This window comes from Sciurus vulgaris (genome assembly GCF_902686455.1).
Source record: "Sciurus vulgaris genome assembly, chromosome: 1".
Lineage (NCBI taxonomy): Eukaryota > Metazoa > Chordata > Mammalia > Rodentia > Sciuridae > Sciurus > Sciurus vulgaris.
In genome coordinates this window covers 22,210,983-22,237,284 of record NC_136461.1, presented here as the reverse complement: position 1 = coordinate 22,237,284, position 26,302 = coordinate 22,210,983, and the positions used below count along the sequence as shown (strand labels likewise).

Below are 26,302 nucleotides of genomic sequence, written 5' to 3'. Positions count from 1 at the left end.
CAGTTGCTATGTGCTAGAAGGAATGTGGGGTCCAACACAGTGCTGGTAGAAATTTATATTTGCACAACCATTTTGGAACATAATTTACTATTCAAATTCTGACATTTGTATTTTTTGCGATCTGGTACTCTTGACCTAGGTTCATCTCTGGTGAAACATCAGTGTACTGTATACTCCAAGACCTACTTATTCATGTTCAAAACAGTATTATTCCCCTAATAGGAAAAGGCTAAACAATGCAGAGGTCTATAAGTTAGGCATTTTAACTTTAAAAGTTCTTATAGTCAACCAACAGGATACTATCCATCTGTACAGAATAAACTTCCAGAAATATCCAGTCTTAGAAGTGAATATTGGAAACATTTTGAGTGAAATAAATTTGGTTGCTTCAGACTATTACTTATGTGACATTTTAGAAAGATGAACTCAAGTCAGATGCAGTGGCATATACCTCTAATCCCAGCAGCTCAGGAGGGTGAAGCTGGAGGATGGCAAGTTCAAGATCAGCCTCAGCAACTTAGTAAGAACCTCTCCCTCTCACCCCTACCTCTCTCAAAGAAAAATAAAGGGGCTGGAGAGTTAGCTTAGTGGTAAAAACCCCTGGTTTTGATCTCAAGTGCCAAAAATTTCAAACCAAAACAACAACAACAAATCTCAAGCAGAACCAAAAAGTATATCATTTAAGTAATGGTTGTAAGCATAAAGCTGCATATATAGATATCATATACAAAGCATCTGGTGTAGTGACTGACACTTTATAGGAGGTAAGCATTCAGTAAGTGGTAGTTGTTAACTGCTCTTACTAATATCATTGTTCCTGATTATGATCTGAGCTGTATGTCATTCAGCTAGGAAGAGTCAAATCAAGATTGGGTATTCTGGATCTATAGCTGGTGTGCTTTTTCTAATGCTTCAAACCCAGCACAATAATACCCCAGTTAAACTCGATGTTTGCATGTAGTTGGTGTGTTTTTGTGAAAGCATTCAGGATTTGCTCCTCCCCCTTTTGTTTTGGTTTTTTGATTGTGGTTTTCCCCCTTCTTTTCCTTCCTCTTCTTTTGTTACTTTTTTGTGGTGCTGGGAATTGAACCCTGGGCTGTGCGCACATTAGACAACTGTTCTCTCACTGAGCTATAGCCTTCGGCCCTCCTTTTTCTATTTTTAACCTGTCTTTTGGAGAGCCTGTTGATTGACATTCCTGAATCTCAGCTGTTTTCCATGACTTTGACTAATTCTGTGTTTCATTCCAGGTTCCTTGGAAAAGTACTTTTCAGTTCTGGATATGCATTTAAATGAATTCCTAAAATAATTAAGGAATGGGTTTACTCACACATAACAGATACACACCCCTTGTTTCTCGAGAGAGAATTTAAATGCCATTATCCCACAGTTATTCTGTGACTATCAGTGGTATAATGTATATAAATGTTAATTGAAGCATTGAAAGTGGCAAGTGTCATTTTGAACTTTCTTCTTTGTATCTGTTTACCTAGGTGTTTGCTTTGTCCACGCATCCTTATGGCTGCCGAGTGATTCAGAGAATCTTGGAGCACTGTCTTCCTGACCAGACCCTCCCTATTCTAGAGGAACTTCACCAGCACACAGAGCAACTTGTACAGGTAGTGGAGTTACCAGATGAACTGCAAGCATTAGTGGACTTCTGTAGGCCCCATTTTGTATGTGTTGTCAGCATAAATATCTGTTCCCGAAAAGGTTAATGTGTCCTTTTGTTTTTGGACTGGGGATTGAACCTACGGCACTTAACCACTGAGTCACATCCCCAACCCTTTTTATACATACATTTTTTTGAAACAGGGCCTTTCTAAATTGCTGAGGCTGGCTTTGAACTTGGAATCCTCCTGCCTCAGCCCTAGAGCTGTTGGTATAAGTGTGCACCACTGTGCCTGGCTTAATGTGTCTTAATTCATGCCCTTGGAATCTTTGGGCATGTTTTATAGCAGCATGGTTAGTGTTTCTTGAACCTGGGCCATGAGCATTGGCCAAGCTTAGAGTCAGGAGACCTGGCTTCCAAGCTCTGGTGGACTCTTCATCTCAGGCAGACCCTTTAATCCCTCCGAGTCTCATCTCATCATTGTCCAATAGAATAAGTGAATTAGTTGATTTCTTCTTTCTGGCTTTCATACTTTTTCTGCTTCTACCACTGATTAATAATTAGACCTGCCTGTTTTGTTGTACATGAATCTTTCCAGTTTTTCCTCCAACTTAGGTAAGGGAATCATTTGTACATTTCTGTTTAAGAGCAATGACTTTTTACTCCCTCCCTTCCTCTTCCAAAGTGATATAGGCCTACTTTTCTAATTTATGAAGAACCTAACCAGATCTTCTGGTCATAAACATGTGGAGAAATATTTCATTGTCTTAATAAAGTGCTTCTATTTTGTAATGATGGGGAAAAATTCTTATCCATTTAAAAAATTCTTAGGTTCATTAGAACCTTCCTGGCTACAGGAAAGATAAGTGCTAATTAAATGTAAGAATTAAGGAAACTGCCCAGCATGGTGGTGCTGCTCTGGAAGCTGAAGCAAAGGGAGAGTTCAAAGTCAGCCTCAACAATTTTGTGAAGCCCTGTCTTTAAATAAAATATTAAAAAATGACTGGGGATGTGGCTCAGTGGTAAAGCACCCCTGGGTTTTCAATTCCTGGTTAAAAAAAAAAAAAAAAAAAAAAAAAAGAAATAGGAACCCATAGAACTTACATTTTCTTTCTATTGTTGCTTCTCAAATAGGATCAGTATGGGAATTATGTAATCCAGCATGTCTTAGAACATGGTCGTCCTGAGGATAAAAGCAAAATTGTAGCAGAAATTCGAGGCAATGTACTTGTGTTGAGTCAGCACAAATTTGCAAGGTATGTGCTTTCAGTTTTACAGCCTGTTTTTCCGAAGAGAGGTTTAAATTGTATTTTAGCTGTAGAGAGAGAAAGAATAGTGGTCATTCCCTTCTTTTTGATGTTTATTTAATAGTACCTACAGGTTAAAAACTTGAATAGTTCTACAAAGCATGAATCGTAAGAGGTTCCTTATATGGACTTCTCACTCCCTGAGAATCAGTCACAGTGAAATCTGGGGACTATGTTTCTGAAGTACTGCATGTTACTGCTGTCATTTTATGAACTTAATGTTTTGAAATTGTGAAATGTTCATGAGTCAGGTTCCTTTTTGATTGAGAGAAGCAGTTTGCCCTATCTATGTAGGCCTTCATGTTCTCAGAATCTCTTCTCCAGGTTCAAAGTGTGCAGGCTTAAGAGTAGAATGAGATTGTTATTCCCAAAGGTGTTCTGTTAACTTACAAGTAGTAGAGACTGGAGAAAAATGGATGATTCTTCCATGAGTCAGTCTTCTGAGTTGATTCTATATTTCTTGCTCCCCACATAACATATTTTTTAATATATGTAGGATATTTTCTTTCCTGTTTTTTAGGGTGAATTGCAGGGCAGCTAATAGGACTCATACAACCTTGATGTTAGTGTTCATTTTAAATTTGTGAAATCTTAAATCTTTGCGGCAGGGAAACTAGAAAAAAGGAACAAAGCACCCGAGTGTATGTGCTTTGGTATATAAGGCAGAAGATTCAGTGAAAAACCACCTGTATGGTAGGTTGCTCTAGAAAGTAGCTACTTGTGACTCATTGGAAATTTCCAACCTATGATGAAATGGCCATCTTACAGAATAGTTGGCAAAATGCTTTGCACTGGCTAGATGTGGACTCTCTTAAGCTCCTTTTCTACTTGAGGGTTTTGTGACCTGGAGCAACTCTTTCCCCCTTATGAACTCTTTGTGAAGCCTTCAGCGCACACCACCCCCACCACATGCACACATAAAACGTCACATTCTCTTTGCCAGGGTCAGACTTGGCTCCAGCAGTGCATGTGCACACACCTCACGGCTTCATTCCCACAGAACCACAGGTGTGAGGTAGCAGTGTTGTCCCATAGCACCAAGCCACAGTGCATAATCACTCTGGGATGATAAACAGCCATTAGCATGGCAGCGTATAATTTAATCAGCATCTGCAGCCCTGTGGATTATGGGAAAACTGCTTTAATGGAACCATGCTCCTTTCCTTTCCCAAGATGATGTATTTGCTAAACGTTTAGAAGTGTTGACAAACTTTGGGTCTTTCTCCTCTCACACTCTTGGAGGCAGCATGTGGTGACTGAGCAAAAGTGCTGTGGCCCTGGCTTGTGTGTTCCTTCTCTTAAGACTAGGTAGAGCTTCTGCTAAGTGCCACACATATCAGCACACGTGTACTGGTAGCAGAAGTTAGACATCAGTGAGACTTGTTCCTGGCCTCCATATGCTCACAGAGGTGAGGAAAGAATTGGTGGGTGTTGGTAAGTGTTGAAATGATAATCAGCCCTTTGGGAGGTCACAGAACCAGTCCCGTAAACTTGTTTTTCATTCTTCCAGGCTTGTTGCCTTCACCTTGGAGGTTTAGTCCCCACCCCTGAAAGACCTAGTCCCAGACATTATTCACTGTTGGTCACATCGGGTGGCAGTGGTAGGCTCTTACAGAACCAAACAGTGGGTCCATTAATTCTCCATGGATGCAAGATCTCTCCTGTTGCCAACCTTGAGAGAGGGAAGAGACTAGAAGCATAGCCTAAGAGGGAGTCCTCCTCTGACGGCTGTCCCCTGATTTGTCTCATTACAGCAATGTTGTGGAGAAGTGTGTCACTCACGCCTCACGTACAGAGCGTGCTGTACTCATTGACGAGGTCTGCACCATGAACGACGGTCCCCACAGTGCCTTATACACCATGATGAAGGACCAGTATGCCAACTATGTGGTCCAGAAAATGATTGACGTGGCCGAGCCGGGCCAGCGGAAAATCGTCATGCATAAGGTAGGCTGGACAGAAACTCAGTCAGAGAGGAGATGTGCAAGCCTTTGGCTCACTCTTGGAAAACAGAAGAGGTGGACATTTGTAGGTTTCTGGGAAGTCTGCCACGGGACTGTGCCCTTTGCTGCATTTCTCCTTTTCTATCCCAGTCTGTCTGGTGGACGTAGGGGCTCTCTACAATTGAGCTACATCCCTTCCCTTTTAGTTTTTTATTTTTGAGACAGGGTCTTGCTGAACTGTCCAGGTTGGCCTCAAACTGGTGACTCTCCTACCTCAGCCTTCTGAGTTGCTGGGATTATAGGAGTGTACCACTGCACTTAGCCCTCTTTCTTTTCATGTGAAGTCACCATTGTCCCCGCATGCTTGCCACTCCTCCCTGTTACTCATTGTGTAAAAAGTCTTAAGCTCAGTTTTTTTATGAGGTATTTCCCTCCTTGGTGTCTAAGAGATCAGTTTATTATTAGTTCATACAAAACAACCTGCTCCCTTACTCTCTTTTTCTCCCTCCTCCCTGTTCACTCATTCCACCAGTGCTCGCTGAACAGTTGCCTGCCCAGTACGCTGCATGGCCTGGCACATTGATCTGGGTGGCACAGGCATGGCTAAGACCTGACCTCTGCCCTCAGCCTTGGAGTCTGGTGGGGAAAAGCAATGGAAAGCAGTGGCGCATGCGTGAGAGGAGCCCTTCTCCCCGCCCTGTGTCCCCAGGGGAAGGCTGGAGGACAAGACCGAGAAGAGTCAGGGGAATGGGGACAGAAATCTGAAGAGTGGGCAACCAACAGAGAAATCCCCTGAACTGGTCCACAGCTTCAGGAGCAGTCACAGAGCAGATCCACCCTGCACCACACAGACCACAGGGCCCAGGAGGCAGAAGGAGCCCACGGGCAGGAAGGGCATGCTCAGCTGTTTGTGCCAAGCAGTGCCCTGAGCCTCACAGCGCTCTGATCTAAACCCTCAGCCCTTCTCAGCGCAGGGTTGCCGCTGTCTGGCAATGATGACCCACTTGCCCTCACTGAGAACAGAGTTCGGTAATGAGAATCTTTGTTACGGACTCAAGTTCTGAGCCAGACGAGACACCCGCCGCCTCTTGTGCAAACCCACCCGCACCGCACCACACCGCACCACACCGCACCACACCGCACCACACCGCACCGCACCACACCACACCACACCACCACCCTGTTGCTGGCAATGAGAGCTGAAGGCTGGGGAAGTTCAGCGTCCTTCAGAGAGGCGGGGGAGATGCTGGCGGAGGCAGGGGAATGTTGGGATGTGCAGGAGTTAAAGCACATCCACCCGTTCTTTCAGCAAATAGGTGTACTGTGTGGCAGGCCCTCCTCTGCACACACATCAGTATGGGTACACACCACCATATTATGTGCAGATTAGTACAGTGATGACAGGGAAATAAGGATTGTGGCGGGGGGAGCATGTAAGAACATGGCAGGACTCGTAATGTGTGGGTACAGACAAGGCTCCCCAGAGGAGTAACATTTGAGAAATCTTTCCAGGAAAAGGGAGCATGGTGGGTAAAGTCTTGGGGGCAGGAGAGCTGACTGTATTTGAAGAATTCCAGCAAGTTCAGCAGGACTGTGGTGACAACATCATGTGTACATTTCAGATAATTGTCCTGGCTGCTGAGTGGGCATTGTAACTTGGAGGAGTAGTAAGATTAGATACGAGGCTGTTAAAACGGTTAAACCAGCAAGTAGTTGCAGCTTTGGGATTGAAGAGAAGTGGGCAGAATTGGGGAGTTGGAATCAGTAGGGTTTTGCAGTCCATTGGTTGGGGGAGTCAGGGAGGAAGTTTTTCCACTCTTTCATCACTAGGTGGTGCCCTTGTCAGCAAAAAGGGGACACTGGGAGGAGAGCAGGTTAATCACCTTTCACCTCTTGTTAAGCCAAATAAGAAACCAAAGGCCGAATGTTTTCCCTGATAAGTGGAGAATGATATATAACGGGGGTGAGGGGTGGGGAGTGAGAGAAGAATGGGGGAACTTTAGATTATATAGAAGGAAATGAGAGGGAGAGGTTATGAAAAATGGTGGAATGAGACAGACATCATTACCCTATGTACCCTGTGTAGTTTGTATGATTACACAAATGGTGTGAATCCACATCGTGCACAGCCATAGAAATGAAATGATGTACCCCATTTGTGTACAATGAATCAAAATGCAGTCTGTAAAAAAAAGTAAAAAACAAAAAGAAAAAAAAAGCTAAAAAAAAAGAAACTGGAGCACACCAAGATTGCATGCACTTGTATGTGTACATGTGCTTGAGTTCTTGTTATTTTTTGGGGGTGGCAAAGTTAAAGATTAAGAGACACGACTTGGGCTGGGGTTGTGGCTCAGTGGTAGGCTTGTTAGTGCGTGTGAGGCACTGGGTTTGATTCTCAGCACTGCATATAAATAAATGAATAAAATAAAGGTTCATCAACATCTAAAATATACTAAGGGGGAAAAAAAAAAGACTTACCCCCCCAGCCAGTCCCAGGGATAAAGGTAAATGAGTTAAGTTTTACTTAGTTTTTAGGAGGAGAGCTACCCAAATCAAGGGGATCTTTAACCTCAAGTTCTAATGACAAAAACATTTGTCATGTATATAGTTCTTACTGTGATCCAAAAGAAAAGTGTAACATTATTGCATTCTTCCTTCTTAAAATATTTTAAAATGTTTTTAATGACAGATTTATCTTTATTTTATTTATTATTATTATGTGGTGCTGAGAATGGAACCTAGTGCCTCACATGTGCTAGGCAGGTGCTCTGCCACTGAGCCCCAGTCCTAGCCACTGCATTCTTTTTTTGAAGACAAGTTTAGGGAGGGAAGCAGGTTTTTGCTTTCATACACCTCACAGTTGGAACCTTGGGCTGGTTATTACCAATTGCTTCCCACCTAAGTGCAAGGTGGATCTGAGTCTGAGGTCCTGTGCGAGTTTCTTTGGTGGTTTCTTGATCTACTTGACTCTTGCTTGCTTTGAGAACACAATTAATTGAACAGGCAAAGTCATTGCCTTCACAGAGCTCTCATTCTTCAACACCCATCAACTCCGGCACACTGGGCCCCGTGTTTGTGTGCACTGGGGTGAGTCTGATAGGGAAATAGTAGATAAGCCACGGTCCTTTATGTTTGTGTGGAAAGATTGATAAATTGAGCACAAGGTAGTAAGCACTGCTCAAGTCTGTAGAACAGTGCGTGAGTTCACAGAGAAGAACCCCTCTGCTTGTCAGGGGTGCCAGGACTTTGGGGAGTAGATGAGCCCAGGGAGAGGAGCAGGAGAATGCTTCCACAGCTTGCAGGCACCTGAGTCAGAGAGGGCAAGGGTCAGCCCAGTTCCACGGGTGCTGGAAGAGCACAGTGGGGAACAAAGGAACTTTTGTTGAATCCTGGCGGTTTGGGCTCAGATACCTGTGCCCTTACCAGCCCTTTCATCTTGGCCAGCATATGGATCCACTCTGCACCTTCCTTTCCCCACACCACTAACATGGGGGCAGTCACACTAGCTTATAATCTTCAGCATTTCACTTTTGTCAGTAGTAACTTCCTGTGAACTGGAAAGACAGGGTCAGGTGGTGAGCTCAGGATTCATCGTGCCCACATCTAAAAGCCTCTGCCCAGGTGATTTGGGTGCTGAGCCTGAGGCCAGGGGCTTGTGCCCGTGTGCTTGCGGGGAAGTGCTCGTTCAGGATGTGCTGTCTCCCTGTGCTTCCTGGGAGTGGCCTGCACCTGCCTTACCTCCAGAGCCCTCCCACCCTGTGTCAGTGCTGTCCTGAATGAATGGGTCACTGTCGTACTAGAGCTCAGGGTTTGGCTGGACCAGAGGGTGTTGCTGTCAGAAGTGCACGTGTGCAAAAGATGCAGCCAGGGCTGGGAGCTCACTGGATCCAGCCAGCCTCTTCTCAGGCCTGCGTAACACAAGCTGTCCTTCCTCCCCAGATCCGGCCCCACATCGCAACTCTCCGCAAGTACACCTATGGCAAGCACATCCTGGCCAAGCTGGAGAAGTACTATATGAAGAATGGTGTGGACTTGGGGCCCATCTGTGGCCCCCCTAATGGCATCATCTGAGCAGTGCATCCCTTTCCCCATTCCCGCTGACCTCACTGGCCCCTGGCAGATCCAACCAGCAACCAGAAATGTCCCAGTGTGGAATCTGAAACGGGCAAACGGTTGCTCCGGGATTGCTCCCTCCTCCAAAAAGGAAACAAATCCACAAGTGGAAAAGCCTTTGTAAATTTAATTTTATTACACATAACATGTACTAATTATTTTTTTTAATTGACTAATTGCCCTGCTGTTTTACTGGTGTATAGGATACTTGTACATAGGTAACCAATGTACATGGGAGGCCACATATTTTGTTCAATGTTGTATCTATATTTCACGTGTGGAAACTTTCAGGGTGGTTGGTTTAACAAAAAAAGTTTAAAAAAAAAAAGAAAAAAAAGGTTTTTAACTCATTTGCCTCGCTGGCAAGTTTTGCAAATAGCTCTTCCCCACCTCCTCATTTTAGTAAAAAATAAAAACAAACAAAAAAACCTGGGAAGTTTGAATTTTAGTTAAATGACCCCAACTGGCATTTAACACTGTTTATAAAAAATATACATATACATATGTATATATATATAAAATGAGAAAACCTTTCAGAGTTGCTAAGGCTCAGTTTATGACATTAAGTTTATGAGACTTCTAAAATTGCTCTTTATGGAGACTTGCTGAGAAGAAGGTGTAGTCTGAGCTGCGAGGAGGAGGTGTGAACACCAGAGCGGCCTGTGGCCGGCGGGGTGACTGTTTACTGCCTACTGGATTTTTTTCTGTTAACATTGAAAGGCAAAATCTGATTATTTAGCATGAGAAAAAAAATCCAACTCTGCTTTTGGTCTTGCTTCTATAAATATGTAGTGTATACTTGGTGTAGACTTTGCATATATACAAATTTGTAGTATTTTCTTGTTTTGATGTCTGATCTGTATCTATAATGTACCCTAGTGGTCGAACACACTTTTGACTGTACAGTTGTACATTTGTATACCTGTAATGTAAATGTGGAGAGGTCTGAGTCAGCATAAACTCGTTTGGTAAGAAAAGAGAATTAGCCAGCCCTGTGCATTCAGTGTATATTCTCACCTTTTATGGTCCTAGCATATAGTGTTGTATATTGTAAATTGTAATTTCAACCAGAAGTAAATTTTTTTTCTTTTGAAGGAATAAATGTTCTTTATACAGCCTAGTTAATGTTTAAAAAGAAAAAAAATAGCTTGGTTTTATTTGTCAGCTAGTCAGACAGTAGCGAGATCCTTTCTAAATGTTATTCAAAATGATTCAGTTCACACTAGTGTTTTTTTTTTTTAACCCTAAAAAGTAATGTTTTGCTTATTTTGTGAAAGTCGAAAGGACGTGCAAAAGCTCAGCCCTGCCCAGCCCCCACACTTGCCCCCCCTGTAAAGTGTGAACCGCCCTTCCTTTTTGTACAGAAGATGAACTGTATTTTGCATTTTGTCTACTTGTAAGTGAATGTAACATACTGTCAATTTTCCTTGTTTGAATATAGAATTGTAACACTACACGGTGTACATTTCCAGAGCCTTGTGTATATTTCCAATGAACTTTTTTGCAAGCACACTTGTAACCATATGTGTATAATTAACAAACCTGTGTATGCTTATGCCTGGGCAACTATTTTTTGTAACTCTTGTGTAGATTGTCTCTAAACAATGTGTGATCTTTATTTTGAAAAATACAGAACTTTGGAATCTGGGTTTGTGCTTTAAGTCCCTGCCTGCCCGCCAGAACCTACCCCCATAGAAGGCCCCAGAACAGTCTCTTCCTTATTGTGTCTCTTTCTTTCTGCTTGTTTTGTGAGGAGTGCTAGGGTGGGGAAAGAACTGGAGTAGGGTTCCCGTGTCAGGCTGATGGCCCAGGACTTTCATACAAGATCATCTCCTTAGAAGCTCAATTTTTACCTTCTCTTGGTGACTTAGAGCATTTACTCTGGGTTCAAGTTTGCCCTCTTTGTGTGTGTGTGTGTGTGTGTGTGTGTGTGTGTGTGTGTGTGGTGCTGGGGATTGAACCCAGGGCATATGCATACTAGGCAAGCACTCTACCAACTGAGCTATATCTCCAGCCCCCAAGTCTGCCCTCTTAAAGGCTGTGCCCTGTGGTCTGATCCTTCCTTTCCAGAAGTCCTTTCTTTCCCTCTTCCTCTCTGGCCTCTGGCATATGTGAGCCCTGGGATTCAGATCTGAATCCTCTGAATCACAGTGGTACTGTTGGGCCAGCCGTCTAGACTTCTGGGCCATCTGCCTGGGACTCCTCCCCGCTTCCTCTGCTCTGTAGGAGCCTCTCCTGCCAACCCAGTCCTCAAAGGGGCCTGCTCAAGCTATCCTGGTGTCCTGGCCTGTTCTGTTCCTCTTACCCTCAGACTGGGAATCTCTTCCTGTTGGTAGTGCAGGAGGCTCACCAAGGTGCCAGGGAGCCCACCTTTGCTCCAGAGGCAAAACTACCTTGCTAGTAGTTTTTGGTAAAAACTACCACTGCAACGCTGGCCCGTGTGGGAGACTTGGATGGGCTCAGCTAGAAAGGCCAGCTGGAAGGCCATACCAGCTTGGTGGGGCATGTGGGGGTGGTAGGTGTTGCCAAGGGAACTTGCGCCAGTGGTACCAGGGATGAAAGGAGGGAAAGGCAGCTGGGGCTATGCAGCTTTCCTCTCCAGGACCTGATCTTGCTTGGGCACCTATGGTTGGGCCGATCCCAGAGTTGTCCCACCGTGGGCCTTCACGGCTTTTAGAGAGAATGCCACAGGTAGATTTATTTTCCCCCATTTGCCTACTATCTGTGACCTTTGGACAGCAGGAGTTCAAAGCCAGTGCGAGCCTTTTCTCAGACATGGCCGAGTTCTGGTGAGATAGTCATTGGCCATCGGGGGCCAACCTGTCAGGCGCTGACATGGTGGTCTTCTTTCTCTCCTGGCCTGTTGATGCTGGTTCTTTGTACTCCAGCTTTTGACCGGCTTTGGTTTTTCTGTCTTCTTTGAGTCTCTTTCAGCTTTTAGTGAAATGTTTTGTTTTTAGTGGCAGCGAAGTAGGGATCTAGGTGAGAAGCGTGATCGCTGCCACCTCCTTTTATTGTCTCTGAGGCCTGGGGAGGCTTCAGTGCCAGGATTAAATTTGAGGTTTAGTCCCAACTACCCTTTTCACCTGGCTGCTCCTGAGACCCAGTTTCTTTCTAAGGCGAGGGCATAGTAGTACTTAATGTGCGGGGCTGGTTGTGAGGATTAAATTAGGTCACTTTGAACAGTGCCCAGTATGTTGGAATAATAAAGGAATGGTTGGGTATCTGTCACCCAGACCCGTTTTGTTGGAAGCAAATTTCAACAAGCAGTTTGCAAGCCAGGGCGACAGAGCCTTCAGTAGGAAATGAGGGTGTGCTCTCATTTTTCTCGAACCTCACTCACCCAATATCTGTGCACAGGTTTTGATGGACAAAGCAATCCTTTTATTGGAAACCAGCTGCTGAGCACCTGGGTGGTCATCCCACGTGTACTGACTGTTCTTGCAACAACCCTGCAAAGACTGGTTACCCCCAGCTCAGAGGTGTGGGGGAGAGGTCGTTCTGGCTTCTCCTGCAGGTCTCAGGTTCAGACAGCTCCAGGCCTGGGGCTCTTCTCAGCTCCCCTGGGAGAGCCCCTGTTGCCGCAGCCAGAGCTTCACGGAGTCTGTCTCAAGGAAAGCCCTGCCTGGGACTGCCACCACCTGCGTCCCTGGTGTCTCTTCCAGAGTCCTGTTATGTGATCATAGCCCCTGACCAAGCACCTTCATGTTGGTGGTTCCTTGGTCCTTGAGAAAGCCTTAGGGAGTAGGTGGTTGATGTTTCAGTCCTTTGTACAGATGAGAAATTTGGAGATCGAGCTCCATGTGAGTCAATAACCAGGTGAGGATTTCCTCTGTGACCTCCTGACGCCCCATCCAGGGCTCTGATTTTGCAGCCCCCCCACCCCCACCCCCACCCCCAGCAGTAGCTGCCTTCTGGTTGCTGGAGGGTGAGGCGCCGTCCGGAGGGAGGGGACCTGAGACCCTCTGTACTTACCCACTGCAGCCACACGAGGGAGCTGCCTCCCAGAGCAAGCATCAAAGAGCCCCTGGGCTCGGGGCGGGGTGGGGGGGGCGAGGGCTAAGTGGCTACTCCAGGAGGACGGCTACTCCAGGGGCTCAGGGGCATTGTCAGGAGGCTTGCCCAGAGAGTAGAGGCCAGCAAAGGTCTGGCATCTACCTGAAACTAAGTTTTTCCCCTCCTTCATCCCTTCCTGCCCCTCGAGAGTGCACAGGGCTAGGCCCCTGGCTGGGAATGGGAGGTTGTGCCTGATATGCTGTGTGACTCCTGGCCCATCTCAGACCTCTCTGGGCCTCAGTTTCCCCAACAATCAGAAGTCTTAGTTTAGCCCAATGCGGCCTCTCTCCCAGGGCTGGTGTGGGGTTGACAGGTGGGGCCAAGGAGTGCAACCCCTCTGAGAGCCGCCCAGGGTTTCCAGGCCTCCTGGGGCCACAGCTCTGGCTTGTAACGTTCTCAACCGACACCTCCAAGTCTTCTCATGACTGATGGCTTCAAATTCTACCTCCAACTGGTCCCGTGTAACCTTTGTAGGTCGCCTGACTTCTTATTCCTCTTATTTGTAAAGAGGGGTGACAACAGTTGTACTTTACAAGGCACGTTGGAGGCCCTGGGCTCAGGGCTGGGCACACGGCCAGAGACGACGATGATCATTGTTGCTGATTTTTCCCTGTTGGGGCTCTTGGAATTTTCACTAGGGTGACAAATTTATCCTCCAAACTGGGGCACCAGGAGGTGGGTGCAGTACCTAGTGCCTTCTCCAAGGCAGAAGCCAGTCACCGGAGAAGCCTGTCTCTGATATTCTCACCTCTGCGGAGTCCGAAGGACTGGGTGTGACCACAGAGACAGCAGGATCTTGCCAAGGGGTGGAGTGTGACTTCCGAGGCCAGGTCACCCACGACACTGTGACCTCTGCCTCCCCTGGGGACGCTCACGAAGCCCTGTGGTGAGGCCCTGCTGGTCAGGATTAACTTGCCAGTCTCACCTGCTTCCCGGAGGCTGAGCCCTGACTGACGTCGGCACTGTGGACTCCGGGGAGACTTCCCAAACCACAGCCGCCACCCGTCGTCTCCCGACTTCCTGACGCACAGAAGCTGCACGAGACAGTGAAAGTCTGTGGCCGTCTAAATCCCTGTTTGGGGCGACTTGTTACACAGCAGGAGAGACTGGCGACTGCAGCCTGGGCCGGCCCCAGAGGACGGCTGCTCACACCTGCCCTGCAGCTGAGCCTGGGTTCCTGGAGACCCCCCGGTGCTCCTCAGAGCCCAGTCACTTCCCCAGCGACTCGCAGGGAACCACAGTCCCCCAGAGGTGCCGCAGCTTCTGCCTCCTCCTCTGCGTAGGCAGGGGAAGCACCTGCCGGGGGCACACAGGCCGGGCAAGGGACAGAGCAGGGACGTCTGTGGATTGCAGTCGCTCCGAGTCTCCCGGGTGAGCTCCCTCGGGGCCAGGCCCAGGCCTGCCCGCAGCCGCGCCACTGCTGCCAGCTTGCTGCGGTTCCGCGCTCCTGGAATCTTGCGGACAGACAGACCCTGGCCCCAAGACATGCCCCAGACCTCCATGATGGCCAGGCACAGTGGCACCCGCTGGGAAGTGGAGGCAGGATACCAAGCGCGAGGCCGGCCTCAGGCTCTCAGTGGGATCCCGTCTCAAGATGATATAAAGCCCCAAAATGACTGAGGCTGCGGCTCAGTGGCAAAATGCCACAGGGTTCAGTCCCCAGTACAAAAAAAAGAGAGAGAAAAGGGTCCCCAGGACGGCGCCGGAGGGTGGCCGGCTCCCCCGCGCAACGCCCTCAGCTGGCAGCTGGGCTGCTCCGCCCCAGAGGAGGTGAGAAGGAACACGTATTTTTAGGAAGTTTATTTTTCTTCCAGGAAAATGACTCTAAATGTGCAATTTATTCCCAGGAACGGGAAGGAGCGTTCGCCCACCCCCAGGTCTCGCTGCTGCCCGGCCCGGGTTGGCGTGCTCCTGGCCCAGGCTGCCCCGACGGCTCCTGATCCTGGCCAGAACGTGCTCTGTGCGTCATGGGGTCTTGGTGCAGGGGGTCCTCTCGGGGGTTCCTGAGAACCCCAGGGAAGCAGGGAGAGCGAGGGCCCCGGCTCTGCCACAGATGGCGTGACCTTGGGCCAGTCCCTGCCCCTTCTGAGGCCTCACTCTCCTCACTTGTGAAATGGGCAGGTGACGGAGGGTGGCGGGGGACAGCAGCATGAGGCTCTGCACGCTCCGTCCCTCCCAAGTTGTGGTGTCCCTGAACAGTCCTGGAGTCACCCACACGTGACATCAGGACGAAGCCTCGGCTGGCACCCTAGACCTCTCACACTGGGCTGGCCACGTGTGAGCACTTCGGAGCAGGACGGCCGGGTGAGGATGTGGCCGCCTCCGCGAAGCCTTCCTGGACTCCTCCGGGTGGCGGAGCCTCTTCCTGCCAGCGCTGCGACCTTGCTGGCCCTGGTCGGGCCACAGGCTTCTGTTCAGAGGCAGAGTGGCTGTAGAGTGGACAAGGCCACGACCCGGCTCTCCTCATCGCCACGCTCCCCTCCCGAGGCCCTATTCCCAATTTCGTGTTTGTGGTCCCCTCAAACCTGTCTGCTCGGGTTCCACAGAGCCAGCCCCGCCCACTCAGCTGGAGGTCCCTGAGCTTTGGTCAGCCCCCTCCTCCCTGGCCTGGCCAGCCCCGACCCGGACCTGATATTACAGTGTCACTGCTAAGAGCCTGGGTCAAAATCTTGGCCTCATTTGCCAGTTGTGGGGTCTTGGGCTTGTCTCCCCACCTTCCTAGGCCTTGGTTTCCCATCTGGAGAATGGGGATGAAGTCATGTGCGTGTCCTAAAGCAGTGCCTGGCTTGTGATCAGCTGTACTTGAGCTCTTGTCCATTGGGGGTTCTCTCAGTTCCAGCTGAGGCAGACAGTAGAAACTGGAAGCACGGTAGGCATGCAGGATGGGTGTGATCAGGGTGCTGCCAGACCAGGACCAGCTTACCCCAAGAGTGTCAGGAAGGGTTCCCAGGGGAGAGAATGGGAATTTGAGGAACCAAGAGTGCTGGGAGGGGCAGCACCAGATGCCTGTGGGGTGTAGTGGCACGGTGGATGGAGGTTTTGAGCCAGCGGGAGGTGGCCCAGTGCATGGGGTGGTATGGGTGCACTGTGCTCAAGGGCAGGGGATGTGTGCACCTGGGAGCCCAGGAGCCCGGGAGCCCCAGCTGGGAAGCTGGGTAAGGCCCCCGGCGACTCTGACCAGTCCTAGATGCCACAGTGTCTTGGAGGAGCAGCAGGTGGCGCTCCTGGCCTGGCCAAAGATTCCCCACAGGCCTGCGCGCTTCTCCAGCGGGTCGGGAAGAGGCTGCTGGAGGAGGGCCACGCGCCCTGCCGGCGCTCCACATGGAGCCCGCGGGCCTCCCTGCTGGCCACTCTGTCCTGCTCCCTCCCAGACAGGGCTCTCACCCCTCGCCCCCCACTCACCGCCACCTGTGGCCCGGTCCACACCCTCAGGAGTCCTTCCTTGCACCAAGCTGGCATCCGGCGCCCCCGACCCCCACTCTGGGCCCGCTGGGCCCTGGGGAGCCCCTCAGAGCCAACCGTTGTGCTGGTCTTCTCAGCCTCTCTGGAAGGTCACTTTGTGTCCACGTCTGAGTCCCTTCCTTTATAAGGGCACCCCAGCCCCTCTGTCGGAGCCCTGGCACGAGGCGGGACAGAGCCCGTAGGATCCTCACAGGTCTGGCTACCTGACCCAGCACAGCAGGGGCTCCATTTTTATTTGCTGAGTGAATCTGTGAACCCCATGACCCCTATCCACGTGCTGTAGTTGGGAAGCAGGCTCGGGCAGGGAAAGCTACATTCAAAGTGGGATTTGAACCCAGTGCTGACCAACCCAGAGGCAGAGCCCTCCAGCTCCAAGCCGTGCTGCCTCAACTAAGACCAACTCCACACCCATGGGGTCCACCGACCTTTCCCCATGCATCCCCCCAAGGGGATGGTCTTAATTCCAAAAGCTTTGGGAATGGGATTTCTAGAAGTTGGGGTCTCAGAATTCCTAGGAATTTTTCTGGGCTGGGGTGAGTACTGGTGATTGAGCCCAGGGGTGCTTTACCACTAAGCCACATCCCCAGTTCTTTCAACCTTTATTTTGAGACAGGGTCTCGGCTGAGATGCCGAGGCTAGCCTTGAACTTGTGATCCTCCTGTCTCGGCCTCCTCAGTGGCTGGAATGACAGCCACGGGGTCTGGTGTCCTAGGGATTTTGAATCACAAAGTTGAAGTCTCCCTCTCTATCTGCAGGATGTCTGCCAAAGGGCAGCTAGCCTGGTCTCACACAACCTTTAGGGACCGGACTTACTCCCTCCCCGTCTCAGGGGACCCCTTTAACACGTCTCTACCTTATGTTGAGCTGACCTTTGTCTTCTGGACTTCCTCCCAAGGGCCCTGCGGAGCAAGTCCCCTGACATGCGAGGCCAGGCCAGGGTTACTGTCCGTGGTCTGTTCTTCCAGGCCCGCCCCCGTCTGCTCCACTATCCTCTCCTCTGGGATATGGCTCCAGTGTCGAGGTGTTTTTTGTTTGTCAGTTTTCAGTGCAGGTCGGAACCCAGAGCCTGGGGCGTGCTAGGCAAGGGCTCTGCCTCTGAGCTATACCCACGCCCCTTCCAACATCAACAACCTTTTTCCTGACAGCAGGCCCTGAACTGGGTGCAGGGCCCCAGGGGCCAGAGAAGAGAGCATCTGAGGGTGAAAGTCACCCCGGCAGAATCAGCAAACCACCTCTTCTCTGTGTGTCTCAGTTTCCTCATTGAAGAAGTGGCCATATCAACAGTACCGACCTCACGGAGGTCCTGAGAGGCTGACTTGAGATAATCCAAGGAAAGTGCTTGGTCAAGGGCATGTGCTCAGGGCTTAAGGAGAGTTTAGCCCTCCCCTCTCTCCCTGAAGCACCTGTGTGGGGTGAGTTGTTCAGAAGAGAAACGAACGCCTTGATTCTGCAAATTTGTCTGTTTCTCTGGTTCCTGGGACCGGACCCAGGGCGCTTAACCACTGGGCCACACCCCCAGCCCATTTTATTTTTTCATTTGAGATAGGGCCTCATCAAGTTGCTCAGGGCCTTGCTGAGTTGCTGAAACTGACCTCAAATTTACTATCCTCCTGTATCAGCCTCCAGTTGATTGGATTACAGGCCTGAGCCGCCATGTCCTGGAATTCTGCAGATTGGTCTTGAGAACCCACTGCAAGGCAGGCCAGGCTGATGTTGGGGTCAGCAGTGACTGACTGCAGCAGACCCAGACCTGCTCTCCTGAGCTCAGGGGCCAGTGGGGACTCAAACAAGTAGGTAGAGCTGTGGTGAGTCAGATGGGGATGGAGAAGGAAGCAACAGAGAGAAGTGCTTAACAAGAGGGCCAGGGTGGGGGTGCCATCAGACCTGTCCTTTTCTCTCGCCTGGAGGGAGTGGTCTCCAATCTCTGTGAGGAATCTGAGTCTCATTCTGGGGTGCTTGCCTGGGAAACCTGCTACTCTGGTTCTCCTCTCCAGACCCATAGAGGCCCCAGTCAACACCCCACACCATTACATGGTGGTGTGCGGGAATTGAGGCCCAGAGAGGGTCAGGCCTACTCTGAGGTCACACAGCCATCCACATTCTGAGGACATGAAGGTCGGGGTCGTGGGTGATCTCTGGCCCATTCCTAGACTGGCTGGGCCGTGGGGGCGAAGGTGGGAGTCCTGGAATGAATGGAGCCCTCAAGGAGGCTGCTGGCTGCTGATCCACACGCGATCCACGCCCTCGGGCCCCAGAAGGAGCGGCGGGCGCCCTGGCGAAGCCCGCGGGGTGCTCGCGTTCCGCCCTCCCGCCCGGGCCGGGGTGCGTCGGGCGGGACACGGGTCCTGCAGGCCCTGGGCCGAGCCTGCTGCACCCGCCGGGCGGGCGGGGGTCGCAGCCGGGCGCGCACACCACCGCGCGCACCGCGCACCCCGCGCGCGCGCCGCGCACCCGCGCGCACCGCGCACAGCCCGCCCCGCCCCGCCGCGCTGGGGGCGGCCCGGTGGCGGCGGCGGCGCACGCTTCCTGCGGGCGCGGCCGCTGTGGGCGCGGAGCCGCGAGCGAGGCGGAGCCGAAGCCGGAGCCGGAGCCGGAGCGGGAGCCGGCCCCGAGCCGGAGCCCGACGAGCCGCGCCCGCCGCCGCCAGCGCCGGAACAAAGGCGCCGCCGCCATGAAGCCGGGGGCCGCCGCACCGCGCCGGGGCCGCAGCCGGGAACGGGGCCGCGGCCGCGCCCGGGGCCCGCGGGCTGCTCCTGCCGCCGCTGCTGCTGCTGCTGCTGGCCGGGCGCGCCGCGGGGGTGAGTGACGCGCGGGTCCCGCCGGGACCCCCGACCCCCGCCCGGGCCGCCGCCCGCAGCCCCTCCCCCACCACCCCGCGCCCGCCTCGGCCCCGCGCCGCCGCCGCCTGGGGCCCGTCCCCTTCCCGTGGGACCCTCCCCGGGGAGGCCCCGGCGGGAGCGCGGGTCGCCGCAGGTCCCCGCCACCCCGGCGGCCGGTCGAACCGCCTCCCCGCGGGCGGAGCGGGGTCCCCGCCGCGGCCGGAGAGGCTCCGCGAGGGCCTGGTGGCCGGCGAGGGTCGCGGGGCTGGGTGTGTCTGGGGCCGAGGGGCGGCCGGTCCCCGTGGGTGTGCCCAGTCCGCCGCCACTTTTGGGAGCCGGGCGATTTCCTCGGCTGGGGGAGGGCGTGCGTGCGACTTCTCCCAGGCCGCCTCCCCAAGCCACCAGTAGGGCAGTGGGGACTCCCGAGGGGGCGGGGAGGGTGACTTGGTGAAGGTCACCTGAGGGGGTGAATGAGGGTGACCCAGTGTGTTTGCAGCCGGGCCACCCCAGAGAGGAGCCCTGGGACCTGTGGGGTGTGCGCGTGGGAAGGATGTGTCCGCTCCATGTGCGGATGCCACCATGCCCCCTGTGGGCGGTTGAGTGAGGGTGACCCATTGTGCGCGGTGTGCACCAGTTATGCCTGGGCCACTAGGACGGTGGCCATGTGTGCCTGCAGAAGCCCAGGGGTCCAGGGTGGAGGACCTCGGTGGGCGTGTGCTGGCGGTCAGAGGGTGTGTGTGCAGCTGCATGGGCTACCGAGGCATGGGGCAGGGACCCTTGAGGGGGCCACATGTGTGCAGGTAGAGGTGCGTGGGAGGTGACCCCTGAATGTCCCTTTGAGTGACTGCAGCAGCTGTGGGGTTGCACTTGGTCCCAGCTCCATCAGGGGAGCAGGAAGAAGAGGTTGGAGGGAGGAGGAACCACATCTCCCCTTGGAGGGACCCAGGTCCCAAGTGAGTTCTGTGGCACTTGTCCAGATTGGGGTGGGGGCGCAGGGTGAGCTGGGATTTTTTAGGGCCAACCTCTGGTCAGTTCTAGGAACAATGCTGCCCTGGCCCCCATCCCCCCAGGACTAAGAAGGAACTGGGCCTGGCAGGCAGTCCCCTGCCCAGCCTTCCCTCTTCAGCCTCAGTGGCCAGTCTGTCCAGTGAGGGACACTGCAGGGGCTTCAGGTTGCTTCCTGGACCAGTAGACTCCTCATCAGCCTTCCCCATCTGGGAGCTGGCCGCTGGGGCGAGGGCACCCACAAGGCGACTGGCCCTGTGCCGCATCTCCAGTTCTCCTGGGGGTTGAGGGACGAAGGTCTCTAGGAGGGATAGCCACCTGGCCTGCCCTAGCACTGGGGACACTTTCTTAGCTCCATTTCGAGAATCCTTAAAAATCAAAGATCTGGGAATTGCGGTCCTGGGTCAAATTCCCAATGCTGCCACCTGTTCACGGTTTGTGATCTTGGCAAGTCATCCCGCCGCTCAGCCTCGGGTTCCCCTTGTGGAATGGGGTTGATAGCACCCTCCTCAGAGGGGGAACAGCTGGCATGCGTTGCAGACCCTGAAGGAGCCTGGAGACCTTGGTGTGTAAGTGAGTGACAGGGGGCTCAGGACAACGTGCCAGAGACTAGGAGGCCTGGTGGAACTCCGGGCTGGGCAAGTCACTTCCCCCGGTTGGCACCTGCTCCTCAGCCGTAAAACAAGGCTCAGGTGATGAAAGGAAGACCGAGAGCATGGAAGGATGTGCAGCCCTGTAGCATCTTGGCAAGGCGGGTGCCCCTGAATCCAGCAACCCTCTGCCCCAGGGTCTGGCCCGGGCTCCCGCACTGGCCTGGCTGAGGGTGAGCAGGGGCTGCAGTGTGGGTGGGCGGGGACCTGGTGTCTCTCCATGAGGAAGGCCGGCCCCCTCTCGTGCCTCTGCTGACCTGGGAAGTAAAGGGTTAACAGGCGGTGCCTGGTGGGCAGGGTGCCACCCTCAGAAGCAGGTGAGGCTGTGAGACCAGGAGAGCCCAGACAGGTGGCCGAGGGTGAGGTCTTCCGAGGGCATCACGCGGTCCTGGCTGGGTGGAGCTGGGAGGAAAGGTGGCCCAGGGTCCACCTGTATGTGTGTGAGGGTGGGGGTGCATTCCTGGCATCCCCGTGGTGAGTCCTCTCCCCTGGACCGCCAGGTGACCTTCTGAGGATCCTCTGCTTCCAGAGCCACCTTCTGCTGCTCCACTGTTTCTGCCTGCAATGGCTTGGAGAGGGGACCTTGGAAATGCAGCTTTCGAAACGCAGTCTTTCAAAGGTCCAAGTCTTGAAGGGATCTTAGGTGTCCACTTAGTCTGTTTGGACACTCTCCGTGCCAGAGCTCAGTGGTTGGCTGTGTGACCTTGTGAAAGTTGCTTAACTTCTCTGCGCCCCGGCTTCCGCCTCTGGAGTGGGAGAGTGCGGGGCCCAGCCTTGGCCGCCAACTGCCTCAGGCTTCTTGCTCTTTCCTAGAGTTGCCATTCCGGGGTTGGGCAGGGACTGAGTTGGGGAGGGGAGGTGGGGTGACTGTGTGGCCCCCACTTTCAAGGCAGGGGCCCTGCTCCCGCTCGCTCCTGCCCCTGCAGCTCCAGGCCACTCTGGCTGTGAGCCTGGGGTTGCCAGGGCCAGATGGTCCTCACTGTAGAAGGGGAAGGCCAGGCCCTGGGGGAACATCCTTCCCTTCCAGCAGCTGGGGGTGAACACAGGGGACACCGCAGGGATGTGCAGCCTGTTGATTCCCAGGCCGCAGGGCTCGGGGGTGGACCAGCTGTGTGATTTGGGGAGTGGGGACGGGAACAGTGTCAGCCTCAGGAGTGCTGCAGTGAGGATTTGAGCCCCTTGAGGAGACTGGCTACATTTCGGGGGGACAGGCCTTCCCAGGAGGGAGCCTGGAGAGGCCGGGGGGGCTTCCTGGAGGAGGTGTTTTGAACTCAGTCTGAAGTGGTTATCACATGCCCTGTGGAGCAAGCTGGTACCCTTCCCTGACACTCCGCCTTCTTATCTGTCAGCTGGGGACATACTGACCTCCAGGGACCGTTGTGGGTGAGGGGTGAGCTGTTCTCATGCAGCTGGAGCCCAAACCTGGTGCCCACTGCCCTCTGGGGAGCAGTGCAGGGCCTCCAGCTGCCGACTGGCAGGTTCTTGGGTGGTCCCTGGTGTGGCGGGGGTGGGAGGGGGCCTCTGCTGCCAGAGGAGAGCGTGTTGGCCTTCTGAAAGCAAATGGCTCCTCCCACCTCCCAGATAGGGCCTGGGTCTCTGGGTGGCCCCAAGGGGTTAGCCGGGTGGTTGGGGCTGTTCTGGGCTTGGGCAGCAGTGGCATGGGGAGAGTCGTCCTGCCGCCCAAGGGAAAGGGGTGGCCCCGTTCAAGGGGCTTCGGAGGGGTTCCCGAAGGTTGGAGCCAGGCTGGCCATGGGAGGCCGTAAATTCTCTACCCGAGCCTCTACCCAGCCTGGGTGCCGAGGGCGTGGTTTGGAGGCAGGGCCACACCTGGAGCTTGACAATAGAATAGCAGGTAGAGACAGGAGGACCCTGGCCATGGGGGCACTGTGGTGCATTTTGGCTACTTAGTCCTTTTGAGCATCTTCGGAGTAGGAATTATTAGAATATCTGTTTTACAGGCGACGGAATCTGAGGCCAGAGAAGTGAAGTGATTCACTCAGAGTAACCACAGCCCAAAAGTAGCAGAGCTAGGGCCTGGCAGGCTGGTAGGACTGGGCTGCAGAACTAAGTCCCATGCCCTCTTGCCGTGCCTTTTTTTTTTTTTTTTTTTTGCGATGCTGGGGATTTGGACCCAGGGCTTGTGCTGCGAGGCAAACACTCTATCACTCTATCTCCCCAGCCCTCTTGCTGTGCCTTGTTGGGCATCTTACTTCACCCTCTTGGTACATCTCCATCCACAATCCGTGAGGTGGGAGGAGCTGGGCCTCTGACCGTGCGTCTGTCCGCTCGCTGTTCACCAAGTGCTGTTCCCAGCAGGGCTGTGCACATCTCTTCTTACTTAGTTCTCCCCGTGGTCTTGGAGGTCTGTGGCGCTGTCTTGAGTTGCGAGTGGGGGAAGGGGCTTGCCCAGGGCCCTTTGTCCTCACAAGGTCTGCCCTCTATGAAAGTGGTCACTCAGAGTTCCTCGGGGATGGGTGGGGGACGAGTCCTATAAACTGAAGAGCTGTGACAAGATCATGTGTGAGGGGGGCTCCCGTCGGGGGCCACGTGCTCAGGCAGCAGAGGGGCAGTGTTTGGGATCTCAGGCGGAGAGGGGTCTAACCATCCACCCTCGCCCTGGATATGTGCTGGCTGCCACCCCAGTGGTGACAGGCTGCTCTCAGTCCCCGCCGAGGCCTAGGGAGTTGTGCAGAGCTGACACGTGTCCCCTGCGCCCTTCCGAGTGCTGGCCCACTGCACCTCGACTGCAGCCCACAGTGAGGCTCAGAGGCCAGGCCTCAGCAGGTCTTCCAGCAGGTGTCTCGCACGTGCTTTCTTGACAGACCCTCGAGCTTCCTGGGGCGAGCTCTCACTGGCCTCCAGGGGCCGCTCTGTGCCTGGCCCAGAATTAATTAACGAATTTGTTTACTGTAGTGGGGCGATCGAACCCAGGGACGCTACCCCTGAGCTTTTTATTATTAGTTTTTTACTCCCTAAGTTGCCGAGGCTGGCCTTGAACTTGCGGGTCCTCCTGCTTCCGCCCTCCCCAGTTGCTGGGCGTGCGCCACTGCCCAACCTGGCCCATGACTGTGTGGTTCAGATGGATGAATGAATGAAGGGGATGAAGGAATGAGGGAAGGAGGGAGCCAGGACGGTGAGGGTGTGCTCCTGTGCAAGGGCTGGAGGAACGAGAGGCTGGCAGAGTCCTGCTCTGTCCAAGGCTGGGAGGCGCAGGGGGCTGCCTGGGGCAGGCCTGCGGTCTTTGAGTGCCAGGCGGGGCCAACCACGCTGGCCAGGACAGAGGGACTGTGGCTTGGGCTCCAGCCCAGCTTCTTGGAGCCTGTGATTTTGTGTCTCGGGGGCAGGGTGGCGGGAGCTGGGAGCTGCCCCTAGCCCAGCCTCTGGCTCCCGCCATTCCCTCCCAACAGCCATCCCTCCCAACACCCGGCTAGCAGGAGCTGGGCTGGTCCTGGACCACCTGGCTGGTCTTGCTGGCCCCTTCGGACCTCTGTCCCTGGAACATTCTCCCACGTACAGGACCGCCCCACCCCCCGCCCTGTCCCCACTTGCCCTGACTCCCAGTCTCCCAAGACTCCAGGAGGCCGGGGAGACTTCACTTCCGGCCCCCTCCCTCCAGAGCAGACCCTGGTTAGAGGGGTGGCCGCTCCCCTCCCCCACCGACCAGGCCCAGTCTGAGCGCCAAACAGGAAGCGGTGATTACAGGGGGAGTCTGAGCGGCTGGCCGTGGCCGAGGGCCCAGCCGTGGGGAGGGGGAGGCAGTGAGCGATCTGGCTCCTTTCCTACCTGGCTGCGAGGGCAGAGGGCAGGGACAGATGCTGCCCGAGGCGTGCCACCGCGCCTAAGGGTGCAACTTGAAGTAGGAGGAGCCGGGGTGTGGAGACGATTAGCCCGGGGTAGAAATCCGGGTTCTTTCAGTTTCTTGCTCTGTGACCTTGGCAAGTTCACTTAACCCCTCCAAGCGTCAATCTTTTCTTTAAAATGGGGCCTCGGGGTTGTGGGGATTAATAATATGAAGTAATAAGCAAAAAGGTAAGCCCGGCTGGCCACTCGCCGCTTTCCTCCTCGCGCCTGCTTGGCTTGCACTTCTGCCCGCCTCTTGGTCTTACTGAGGACTCATTCTGCAGGGGCAGGAGCTAGTGTTTGCCCTTGGAGAGTGTGGGGGCCGAGTTCAAGTGACCGTGGAGGATCTGAAGCAGACCCTGGGCCGGGGACTCCCCTGAGAGGGAGCACTCGGCCCGGACTCCTGATGGGAGCTGGCAGGACTTAGGGCAGATTGGAGGAGGCATTTTCCAGAGAGCCTTTGGGTGCTAAGTCTACGGAGAGTTTGGTTCTCCAGAGCGGCTGGGCAGCCTGTGGTCCAGACTGGAGGCCGAGGATTGGACCTCGGGGAGCCCAGGCCGGTGGTGCTGGGTGCTTTCCACTTGCTTTCCAGCCAGGGAGCGCCTAGGCCGTGTTCTGTTTATCCCCCATCCCTGGCCAAGTAGGTGGCTGCTGATGTTTGTGTTGAGCCTCAGGAGGGCCCTGGAGGGTGGCCTCCTGCACATCCTGCCGTCCCACAGCTGAGGGCCTGGACCTCACCCCAGGTCCAGGTCTTCTCAGAGTCTTCAGCGCCCTCACATGTCCCTCATGGAGAAGACTCAGAGACGTTAAGCCGCCTGCCAGAGCTCACACAGCCGGGACGCGGTGGCGCCTGCCCTTCGCCCGCCCCTCCCTATTCTGGGGTTTGGTCTGCCTGTTGCTGATTTTGTCGTCATACACACACTAGGGCCAGGGTTTTCTGGGGTGGGGTGGGGCTGGGCACAGTGCTGATGAGGGCCTTCATCCTCATTCTGGGCTGTCGCAGGCTCCCCCGGCTTCCTGCACCCCGCAGGACCGGGCAGACCCGTCCATCCCGCCGCGTCCGCTCACCAGCCCAGGCTTTAATGAGAGTGATTTATAATCCCTCACCCGCGGACATGGGGACTCATTGCTGCAAACTGATTGCCAGTTCAGTTGCTGGCACCAGGGGCTGCGGGTGGCCCACTAGACCTGTCCTCCTCCTTGGCACGGGGCAGGCACCAGGAGGTGTGGGGACAGAGTAGGCAAGGCTCTTGAAGGGCTGGGGGCAGGGCTGTTGGCGCTTGGGCTCTTGGGGTGCCCGGGGACCCCCAGCAGTGTCCTCTCCGGGGCGCGGCGCGTGGGTGCCGTGTTGGTCTCCTGTCTTCTAGCTGCCCTGACGTAGGCCGGGCTGCTGCCGGGCTGGGGTGTCCGCAGTTGGTCCCGCATGGGTGCCGCCCCCCTGCTGCTCCTGTGTCAGGGAGGCGAACGTGCCTGCCGGTGGCAGCCAGGGTTCACA

At 53.9% G+C, this 26,302-nt stretch overlaps 2 protein-coding genes across 17 annotated transcripts in view; both read left to right on the top strand.

Annotated features, from left to right (window-relative positions):
- Positions 1-10,624, top strand: part of PUM1 (pumilio RNA binding family member 1) — a 122,913-nt gene extending 112,289 nt beyond the window's left edge. For all 16 annotated transcript variants that reach the window (XM_079113066.1, XM_079113065.1, XM_079113064.1 and 13 more), the window contains 4 exons: positions 1,494-1,619; positions 2,747-2,868; positions 4,674-4,866; positions 8,802-10,624. In XM_079113066.1, the coding sequence (XP_078969192.1) occupies positions 1,494-1,619; positions 2,747-2,868; positions 4,674-4,866; positions 8,802-8,933 (573 nt within the window). In that variant the 3' untranslated portion in view covers positions 8,934-10,624. The remainder of the gene's footprint in view (positions 1-1,493; positions 1,620-2,746; positions 2,869-4,673; positions 4,867-8,801) is intronic.
- Positions 10,625-19,168: 8,544 nt separating this feature from the next.
- SDC3 (syndecan 3) overlaps positions 19,169-26,302 on the top strand; it is a gene marked incomplete at its 5' end in the record, with an annotated part of 31,758 nt that continues 24,624 nt past the window's right edge. Inside the window, one exon of the mRNA XM_079115249.1 lies at positions 19,169-19,291. Coding sequence (XP_078971375.1) covers positions 19,169-19,291 — 123 coding nt within the window. The remainder of the gene's footprint in view (positions 19,292-26,302) is intronic.